Source organism: the organism of the source record quoted next, unplaced genomic scaffold (assembly GCF_019419815.1).
Source record: "Pyrus x bretschneideri cultivar Hongxiangsu unplaced genomic scaffold, Pyrus_bretschneideri_v1 Contig23, whole genome shotgun sequence".
Taxonomy (NCBI): domain Eukaryota; kingdom Viridiplantae; phylum Streptophyta; class Magnoliopsida; order Rosales; family Rosaceae; genus Pyrus; species Pyrus x bretschneideri.
The window spans coordinates 4,795,616-4,807,149 of NW_025999535.1; the positions used below are offsets into that span (position 1 = coordinate 4,795,616).

At 36.5% G+C, this 11,534-nt stretch overlaps 1 protein-coding gene and 1 long non-coding RNA gene across 3 annotated transcripts; one reads left to right on the forward strand and one right to left on the reverse strand.

The window, feature by feature from the left end:
- The first annotated feature begins 1,952 nt into the window (after nt 1-1,952).
- LOC103947602 (early nodulin-like protein 2) lies at nt 1,953-3,940 on the forward strand. The gene is given in 3 exon segments (XM_009358520.3): nt 1,953-2,355; nt 2,805-3,102; nt 3,104-3,940. Coding segments are annotated over 3 exon segments (1,098 nt in total). The 5' UTR covers nt 1,953-2,174; the 3' UTR covers nt 3,723-3,940.
- Nucleotides 3,941-9,271: 5,331 nt separating this feature from the next.
- On the reverse strand, nt 9,272-11,528 carry LOC125477971. Of its 2 annotated transcripts, XR_007258813.1 has the most exons (4): nt 11,176-11,528; nt 10,828-11,047; nt 10,486-10,591; nt 9,272-9,567 (listed from the first exon to the last, which is right to left on the reverse strand). It is a non-coding gene; the product is annotated as an uncharacterized LOC125477971 (long non-coding RNA). The 2 variants fall into 2 exon arrangements; XR_007258812.1 differs by lacking the exon at nt 11,176-11,528 and having other exon boundaries at nt 10,828-11,079.
- Nucleotides 11,529-11,534: the final 6 nt, after the last annotated feature.

Sequence of the window (11,534 nt, forward strand, 5' to 3'; positions counted from 1 at the left end):
ATTTATATGCATAACTTCCTACGAATATGACTAAAAGCGTTTTCTAGAAAAGATGAAGCGTATCCTGAGTGGTCTGTATACTACAACCATACGCCCCATAAAGAGCCACTATGTGGCCGGCCCTAACTCTAGGACTACACACAAAATTACACTTTGGCATGATCATTTGTGACACCCTGGACAAACAACGATACGCCGTATCCTTAAATCTTCACACGAGCATCTACTAACCTAAAGTTTACATTCGATTCAAGGAATTGCATGTCAAACCTACTCCATGGGAAAACTTATTATTAAGCCTTCTTATGACAAGATTCGTTCAAATCCTCCTATTTTTTCTACAAAGGATTTAGGGGCACATTTGTGGAATGATTCACCCTCCATGCGAACATTAAGATATTTTATGGTTTGGTTTACGCATCCACACATTGATCACACATGTGCTTGTTGTCCACAAGGAACGTTGCATTCTCTAAATTGTTGGCTCAGGTTATCAAGCTTAGGGCTCACCACCCTAATTATCTGATCAAATCTATTCGATTGGATAATGCTGGAGAATTCACATCTAAAACTTTTGATGACTATACATGTCAGTTGGGGTTGAAGTTGAACATCTTGTACCTCATGTTCACACCCAGAACGGTCCTGGCAGAGGCATTCATTAAGCACTTACGAATGAGTACTTGATTGTTGGTCATACGTACCAAGCTCCAGATCGTTGTTTGGGGCCATGCAATATTGCACACAAGCCATGTTGGTCTGCTTGAGCCCTGTTTTGACCCAACCATATAGCATAATTCAGTTGGTTATCGGATACAAACCCGACATATCGTATCTGCGCATTTTTGGTTGTGCGGTCTATGTGTCGATTTCGCCGCCATTACGTACAAAAATGAGACCTCAGTGAAGAATGAGAGTCTATGTCAGATATGATTCTCCTTCGATTATTCGTTACTTACAAGCCTTTGATAAGCAATTTATTTACCGCTCGTTTCATGGATTGTCACTTCTATGAGACAGTCTTCTTGTTGTTAGGGGGAGATAAGAACGTCAACGTTCCTGAAGAATGACACAAATTATCGTGGATGACTCCCACTTTGTCTAATTTAGATCCCTGCACCACTTAATTTGAAACTGAAGCGCAACGCATATTAGATCTACGTAGGGGAGATAACACATCCTCTACATTCTTCTACACAAACCCTAAAAACACATCTCTCTCTGCCGCCGACTCCCTTTCCGTTTTCAAATAAAATAGGCTACAACATGTTTTAATTTGATAACTTTTTTTCTATATATTTATAAAGATTTTCTTATTCAACAAAAAATTGAGCTTTTCTTTAATTACAAGGTTAAATTAGTAAATTTATATGCTTATTTTATTTTATTTTTTTACTTAAGGGGTTATATGAAAGGAAACTAAAACCTGAAAGGGTGTTAATATAATGTCTTAAACATGAAGTAAGTTTTGTGAAAACTCGATACCCTTCAGTGGGTGTGTGACATCCCACATCGCCCAAAGCGGACAATATCGTGCTACGGTGGTGGAACGGGTCTGGGAAGTGGTCCCCCTCGAGCTGGGATGTGACAGGGTGTTAGGGTAAATAACCCAAAATATATTTATGTCCATATTCGAGTTTTGTATACATCGAATATATATGTTTTCATTTTCGGACAGCGTATCATGTTGTATTGCTAGATTTTCAATTTAGGTTGACAGGGTCATATAGATATAGTTACCTTTTGGCCCCATTACAATAAATTCCCCAAAATACAACCGTTAGGTCGGTAGGATCATGCCACTTGTAACCTTCAGCAAGTGAAGAAAATCAACGACAGCCAATAAATTAAACGTACGTGACCATATCATATTGCCACGCATAAAGGGCTTTGCTCCTGCAACGGTAAGATAAGCCCTCGTTTGCCCTTATAAGTAAGCCACTCTTAGTAACTCATGCCCTCACCAGCTTCAGTTTCCATTCCCTCTCTATCTTGCTCCTCGATCTCTCTCTAAAAAATCTCTGCCTTTTTCTTCCTAAATTGCAGATCTTCGTTGGTGTTTGTGCATCTCAATTGCATCGCTTTCATATATTTGAAATATACATATATATAGTCACAGTATATATATTTGATCTGTTCTTTTCGTTTGGATCTTATTGATTAATTCTCCTCTCATGGAGTTTGGGAGATTTGTTTGGATTCAGATCTTGTTCTTTTCGCTGTGTTTGTGTTTGTGTTCAACTACACAAGGATACAAATTCTATGTTGGTGGGAGAGATGGGTGGGTGTTGAACCCTTCTGAGAACTACAACCACTGGGCTGAGAGGAACAGGTTCAATGTCAATGACAATCTATGTAACATCTCTTTCTTCTCTCTCTCTCTCTCTCTCTCGATCTCTCTCTCTCAATATTTTCTCTTAGGGTTTTTTCTGTCTGATCCATCTGATGTTGTTTTTGTTAACGAAAAATAATTTTCAGATCGTGTCTCCCAATTTTGATGATTTTCGTCATTTGAATATAAGCATCATTGTGTGAAAATTATTTCTCTTTTCGAATCCTTTGAACGCTACGACAATGTCGTTTTAGACATAAGCATAATACCAGCACATAAAACATGAAAAATCTAATTATTATTGGTTCACAACATCAAACACATAAAACATGAAAAAAAAATTAAATAATAGGGAAAATATATGGAAGAGATCCTAAATTTCAGTTATTTTTCTCTTTTTATCCGCCCTATATTTTAGGTCAAATTTTGTTGCTAATTTTTGTTTCCTCATGCCACGTGCACACATATACAGATTTCAAGTACCAGAAAGGGTCGGACTCAGTGCTCGTCGTGAACAAAGACGACTACTTCAACTGCAACACCCAAAACCCTATTCAGAAACTCGACGGTGGCGACTCAGACTTCACCTTCGACAGGTCTGGAGCTTTCTATTTCATCAGTGGTCAAAATGGTAATTGTGCAAAGGGTCAGAAGCTTCTTATTACTGTCCTCGCCCCGAGGCACCCCAAGCGACCAGTCCTCCCTCCTCCTCCTACTAGCCCCACCCCTACAGCTCCTGGCCCTAGCCCTAACACCCCTACAGCTCCCGCCTCCTCCCGCCACGTCTCCTCAGCAGCCCTACCAGCCTCCTGCGGCATCCCCACCACAAGGGCCAGGGCTACCACCAGCTGCAGGCCCAGTCTCTCCATCACCCCCACCTGTGATTACAAACCCTCCTCCATCTGCATCACCAGGCCCATGGTCATCACAACCGTCACCGTCGCCATCAACCTCCCCGGTACCAGCTGCCGGCCCAGTCTCCCCATCACCATCACCTGCGATTACAAACCCTCCTCCAGCTGCCTCACCAGGCCCATGGTCATCACAACCGTCACCATCGCCGTCAACATATCCGGTGCCAGCTCCCTCAATGACAACATCTCCGGTGCCAGCTCCGTCGTCAGGCTATACTCCAAGTACTTCTCCGCCCTCACCGCCCCCGGAGGGGCTCGCACCTACCCCTTCTGGCGTGCCTGAGGGGCCCACACCTACTCCGTCAAACGAGCCTGCGGGCCCCACACCTCCGGGAACTGTTACTTCTCCGCCGCCAGGGTCCGAGGAGTCGACTGCGCCGAAGCCGTCAAATAATGGAGCGTTACGTGGTGTAACGGCTCCTTCGAGTGTGTTGGTGTCTTTGGCTGTTCTTCTGATCAGTGTGGCTCTCTCATGAAACGGATTTGTGCAGGGTTGAAATAACGGGGGAATAAATAAATAAAGTTAGTGCAAGGTGTTTTTTTTCAGTTTGATGATTTATTAGGGGCTGTTTTGTTAATTAGTTAATTTTCTTTCATTTTTCATTTTATATCATAGAACTCAAGAGGGAATTGTTTCGTTCGGGAATTAATTCGAATTTGTTTTCTAGTTAAATCTGAGATATTATTTTGGTTTTGTTTTCTTTACTTCAAGTAAAACTTGATCAATTCATTCTCTACATAACCTTATTGTTAATTTCCATATTCAATATTTTCTTTGACTCCAGTGATGCAAATGACTTGGTGATTTAAATTTGAAAAGGAGCATGCACTACATAAATTGAAGAATTAATGTTCATCTTTTCAAAGGATAGTATTTGACTCTTTACATAACATTACGATTGGAACAATTTGTTTTATTTATTATTTTATAAATATTCGTTTAGAGATGATTCCTTGAACTTATTTGATTCATATTTATGTTTAAAGCTTTACAAATTAAAAAAAAAATTATATAGATATGACATTTGATTACACGATGATAAAGTGAATAAAAGGCTTGCATTATGACATTTATATAGAAAAATGGCTTCTTACATGTACAAAATCAAATAATGTCTAAGGGTTCAAATGAAAATGACCTCACACGTCCAATGAAGACCTTAGATGAGCAGCACTGTTATTTTTTTATTTTATTTTATGTTGATGTTGTAAGTAAGATCTAAATACTTTATTGTAATAATTATATTACATACATATATCGACATAAATAATATCTGGCCAATCGATAATGATCTAATTATAGCATGGTAGTCACTCCGAACGTAATTGTGGTTTTCGATTAGATTAAGTCGGTGGGTTGAGCTGCATGAATACTGGCCACATGCATTTTCAGTGTCAAAATTCCCCACCACATGCATAAATAGTAGTGAAAATTGAAGAATTTACGTAAAATGGATCACAATTTGACCATACACAGTGACCGACTACATGTATTGAAATTAAACATGTTTATTTGGTCAACGTGATAATGCTTGAGGTGAAATTTTTTTGGGAGGTAAATAGTTAATTGGGGCGTGAATTTCTCTGATCATTAAATCTTTACATTCTTTTTGTACTTTCCTTGTATATAATTTGTATATATTTGAAACGAAATTGCGTGTGTTAATTAAAATAGGATATTACGGACTGAAGTTCGTAATTTTAGATCTATGGCTCATTTAGGAGTGTTTTTAAAGTAACTAAAAACGTTTTTGATAAAAATATTTTTGGTACCAATCCTTAGCAAAAATATAAATGCATATTCGAAAAGCATTTAAAGTGATTCCTGCAAGAAGCAACAGTTATGTGATGCTTCTTGATAACTGTTGCTTCTTGAAGGAAGCACTTCAAGTGCTTTTGAAACCCAAAACATTTTCTCTAAAAGCACTTACAATTATTTTAAATGCACTTCCAAACAAGCCCCTAGTTTGCAAGGATTTCTCTGGGGTCCAATTGTTTTGGATATGTATTTGTAATATCCTTTTTCTGTAAATGAAATATCGTACTCTTCTTGAAAAGGAAAAGCTTTGTATACAGTGTGGTTTGGTTCATCACGAATTGACCAAAAAACAGAAAACAAAAGACCAAAACAATATGGTTTGGTTGGTTTTTCGATTTCATTTCTTAATTTTATACTAGACCGTAGTGCAAAGTGACTAATTTTCTTGATGGTAGGAACCAAATTTACATGAACTAGGGTTTAGGGTTTATGTCGCTAGGTATTCTACTTAATTTTCTATAATGCTTCAGAGTATCAGATATTTTGGACTTCTTAATCGTGAAATCTTTTTTCAATTTCATAAAAACCAATATCTAACAGATTAAAAGTCCAGCATAGTCTATACTCCGAGCACCATAAAATTTTTGTTATGTGATTAATTGCAAGTATCTCAGACGAATAGCTTCAAGGACTTTTCTAACCAGGAGGAGGAATGGGACCTGTCAAAAATTTACTCGACCAGTACTCATTTCATACTGGTTTTCGTCCCTACAATTGTCGTTGAGGGCATTTTTCATATGAATATGTGTGGCCATGGATGTTGAGACTACTGAACCTCAACCATTGACTGGAAGCTTTGCTTAGCTTTTACATTATAATTCATTTAGAGCAATAAATCAGTGACCTTTCGCTTTCAGTCGTGGAAAATCAATAAATGTTGCACAATTGCACGTGTCATAAATAATTGTCCTCATCACATTATCATATATTTTGTAGAATTTGACACCTTCTTTCTTCTATAGTAAATTAAATAAAAGTCCTAAAAATTTGGGTGTATTTAATTAATCAGGAATTTAAATGTATAAAAAAGTCTAGGTATGCGTCATGTTTTGATTTTATAAATTTTTAAAAAGTGCTGGATTTAGAGAGCTTCGTAGTGTATTTTAGTCTTTATAATTAACAAAATCAACTTCTCCCCCTATAAGTTTGAGGGAATTTTCTTGAAGTATACATTATATGTAACTCCATGAAAATTCTTTACAATCCAATTGAATACTATCTTACATATAAGACATGATAATATTGTATGAAACTTGTAGGTCTGTTGATTACGATTTACAACCCAACTTTTCATATCGATCGTTTTTAATTTTTTTTTTTTCACTAAATACTTTAGCATTTGATGGTCATTAAACTACAATATGATCTGAAAAATTCTTATTTATCTATGTAATTTAAATCAATAACTTAGAAAAATAAGAAATCTAAATTATCCTTCTTCTGCTTAAGGCCTTACAACATACATTATCCTAACATGGGCTTTCATTTTCATGGAATAGAGAGGTGATACCTGATTCATTTGCTTTTGCAATGTGTCGGCAAGAACTACAGAGAGATGTGATGGGTAGGGTAATGCTATATATATGTCCTTTGTCTATGTAGAGATGGCAACTAATGACGGTCCATGCATATGACAACTGGGAAGGTGAGTGATGTCAAATGCTTCTGTTCAACAAATATTATAATAAAGCTTCAAAATTGTGTATTTGAGTATATTTTTATTTGTATTGAAATTGGATTAATAATAAGACCTTAGATATTGTTTGATGTTTAATATTGGATTAGATTGAATATTTCATTAGATTAATGTGTGTTGAAGAAGAAATATAGATTAAATTGGATGTGTCACTAGATTAATGTATGTTTAAACAAGAAATAAATGTTGACTTTTGAATTTTGTCACTGAAGATAGAATGTTAGCATAAACACAACACTAGGATCATGCAAAACAAGTTACCGTGATCAAAACAAAAAACCATAAACCATAAAGCAATGACAGAAAGAAAACATACCCGCATAAGAGTTCAAAGTTGCTGCCATGCCTGATTTCTGCATCAAAGTCGTGGTGCACCTTCTCCTCTCTTCAGTGAACAAGACTCGATCTCAATTAATAATAGGTCTTAGTCTTATATCGAGTACTCACTGCGAGAGCAGATGCCACCATATATATACTATACAATCTAAGCCAAATTCTATAAGGATTCCCCTATTAAAATCCATATAGAATACCAATTCATTCCAAATAGTAGTCCAGTTACAACATGGATTTACAAATCCATTCCCAACAAGACTTCCTACTCAATCTCTAATCCTACAACCAAGTTTACCGATTCATACTCATGCTCATATTCTAACATAGAACACATACAAAATTCAAGCGAATGAGATTAGTCGAGTGGTCTTTTTTTTTAGCAGAATAATTCATGAAGGAAGAAGAGAGTCTAGTTGTCCTTTTGTTGAAATTAGATTAGGGTTAGGAACTTAATGTTAATGTGAACTTTTACCTGAAAGAGGATGCCACGCACGGTTCTCAAGTTAACTAAATAACATGTGTGTGTTATGACTCATAACTCCCTTAATTGCATTATAAGATCAATCATGATTCCTAACCACAGATTAGTACTCAATCCGTGTGAAATTTCTTTTCTTTAGGAGATGGGGTTGATTGGATAGTCCAGTCTACTACTATGCCGTCAGATCCTAAACCCTAAACCCTACATATGTTGTATGACCAATATAATTTGATCATACCCTTGATATATTAGTGATCCTTTCCTAATTTTTGAGCTTTTGATCCTAGCAATTGTCTAACATAATAATATCCTTTGCACAATATATCGAGTTCGATCTCCGTCTCCCATCTCTTTGTTAGTATGTTTGCATAGTTTAGGGTGAGACTATGCTTAACTATCTCTCTCCCACCGTTATGCCTCTTCAATGTAAAAGGAACCGAAAAATGACCAATCGAGGACGTAAGTTTGATATACGTTATTGGCCGGTTCTCTAACAACTTGAGTTTTTGGGCTAGTTATACTTTGCACTCCTATAATGCATATTTTGAAACCAGTGACAAGCACGTCTGTTAAAAGTTATTCTTTTGTTAGCCGCAAGATAGAAAATATCTATTGTAAAACCAAATTTGGTTTTGAGTGAATCATATTTGCCTGTTTGTCGATAATATTTTTGCTCACCACCCTTAAGTGATGGGATGCTCACCACCATATTTAATATTTATCACTATTTGATGAATTTAAGTTTTGAGATCTGTGTAATGAATGAACTTAAATCTCAAAATTTCAATTTAAGGAAACTAATGAGAAGTCTAAAAAAAACTTTTGTTTTAATGAAAAATAACAAATAAAGGTGTAGTGAATAGTATCAGGAAAAAGTAAAAATATGGTTTTTCGTTAAAAGTGAACAGTACCCTGAGTGTTTCGTTAAAATTCCTTTAAATTTATCCTATGATAACAAGTAAGATGGTGAATTAAAATGTCATCATATTCTGAACACCTTGCTAAAATGTTGGGACCAAACTTGATGTGTTTCAGTTGCTCATACCTTAAGCAACCTTCATTCAACATAGATAAAATACTATTTACGAAATAAATTTTCAGTTTTAGAGGAACAGTGAAAACCTTGGCCAAAAAGAAAACAGTACAAGTCAAGACGCCTAATGCACACGACACGTGGATACAGTGACTTGTTTTGCTCTTGACAGTTACCGTAGAGCGACGAAGAAATGAGAAACCGCTTAATCATACAACGTGTCTATCTAGTCATGCACGGATACATTATCATTGTGAAATTTCGTATCAATGATACAATGTTATGGATAAAAACTTACATAGAGTAATGTGTTATTAAAAAGAAACATCACAGTATACTAATATATGGAAGTTGCTCTCCTACAACGAAGAGAAAACTCTTGCATATGAGAACCCGTATGCAGCACCTCACAAACAAAATGTCGGCCTGCATGGTGGGATGCATATATAAAAGGCCCGTTTTTGCGTGAGATGTTCGTATGCTAGAATTTCTCCACAACAGGCTCATTCTTGTAATTAGCTTGTTGTTTCCATTTATCCAAATATGTTATGAGAGTAAGAATTCAACATTCGCCAATAACCATTTGGTCTAAGTGACACTCAATCTCCGATGAGGTCTCGAGTTCAATCTCATAGACAATAGTGGATAAAAGAAAACAAATACACTGAACTTTGCTCATCATAGATAAAAGGCTTATAAATTTCGGGATGCACCGTCAATATGACAATAGGCTACGCTAGTCATTTGCTCCTCATTTACATCAATCGGTCTCCCAATAGCCTCAAAAAAGGAATAGATTAAGCTGAGAGTTACAAGGGAAATAAACTAATAAAGAGGGCAGTGTAGCGACAAAATCATACAAAATGAAAAGAACAAGAGGCGATCTGTGGTGCTTTCCGGGTACAAAAATGGCTGAAATATCATCAAAAGAACCACCATCTCCATTGTCGGGTCCTCTGCAAGGCATGAGACAGAGTTACAGTATTGTCGTATACATAGATGTATACATCGGCATAAGGTGAAACCTCAATTTTAAAAACTACGTTTTCATAGATCAAAACCAATGCAGCATGAAAACAATGGGTTGAAAGTGAAACATGTGGTCCTAAGGTTCACCACCCGTGAACTAAGGTTGACAAAAGCTAATATTTAGAAAGCACTTTCTTCAATTTGTATGGAAACCCAAGTAGGATTCCAGCAGGATCTTAGACCTTTCATTTTACAGTTGGGATACCAACGGACTTGATAGTAAAGGGTGCTGGTACTGTGATTAGTTGAGGCAAAATAGCTTCACCAGTATTTAAACAGACTGCCGAACCATAAAGTTCTAAATGGAGCTATCTAATGGATGTTCAATAATGAAGAGAAGCCTAAATCAAGCATTACAAAACACGGAAAGCATCGTCCAAATAACACAAAGTTTGGACACGCTAGACTTCGTTAAACTTTGTATACGATTCCAGTACTACATGTCACAGTCAATTTTAACACTTCTATTACAATCTAAAGTCTAACTCGATTTTTATTTGAGAGTCGGATTGTAGCTAAATATAAGACACAAAATCAATCGCTATGATGCATTACACCACAAGGCATGCTTCGTTTAGAGACCAAATATCTTAAAGATGATGAGTCAGTACTGAAACAGCATGAAGTTGAGCATCATAAGCTGACAACAAATAGGGAAACTGGAAATATTCTGGAAAGAATATCCGAGTAGTAGGGCATTAGGATTCTTCCTCCTTTCTTGCTTGGATAATAGGATACTAGGATTCATCAAATAAAGCATGTTTGTCATTTTTTTTGTAATTTATACTCAGAATCAATGCTCGCCAATAGCTAATAAAAGAGTGAAAAGGGAAAAGTGGTAAAACCTTCTGATTCTGATCTGGTGATTGTAATATAATGGGCTGGGAGAGGGTCGTCCCACCGTCAATATTCTGCATGTACGGTCGTACCTTCCTCCAACATCTCATTCAACTGACCATCAAAATGGATATATAATGTCATTGCTCTGAAAAACAATGTTCATGGCTAAAAATGATCACTGGAAAAAATGGCCTTCATAGTTGTTGTTATGTGCCTCTCATATGAAATTTTATCTATGATATTCTATTTGCTTCATTTCCTATACGTTTACTAAACTCATTAAGAAATAGAAAGGGCAAAGCAGGCTGTTCGTTTATTTAGCTACCTAACATTATTAAGTTACTAACCATTTCTTGACGCCATCTAGTCTCCCACTGCGCATCCAAAATTTTGTCACCTAATTCTCTTTGAGCATTTAGAAGAACGGTCATTTCATAGAATTTTTCAGGGTTTTTGAGGTCCTCCTTGCTCCAAGAAGATGTATTCAACGGAAGGTCCAGTTCCTGCCATTGCCCTGCTCTTAGTTCATAATTATCCGAAGTACAGTGAGCATCTTCCTTTTTCTGCCTGGTACATTTAATACTTAGACTAATATTATAGATTGAAGATAAATTGCTTACTGTGGAGCAAAATATAATCAAGAGGCAACATGTGGATTTTTAGGTGAAGAGGATAAAATTACCCTCGAGACATACCAGGTTTCCTACACGCGAGCAGTGGGGAATCATCCATCAACCGAGTCAAGAGTGCCCAAAATAGGTAACAAGTTCAAATTTATCTCATCCATCTTTACTTCATATCCTCTACAAGGAAATCATTCCATAACCTTCAAAACTTTCAACATAAATTACATAACCTCCAAAATATTCATTCCAAAAATGTTTTAATTGGCTAATTAATGGATTAATTACCTAATTAATCCATTAATTGCCAAATAACTCACACATTAAACCACAAAATGCACACAAAAAGCATCCCAAAGGCCGGCCACCTTTTCTCCAAAGGGAACCGGCCATGCCCTATAAATACTACCCATTTTTCTCCATTTCTCCAA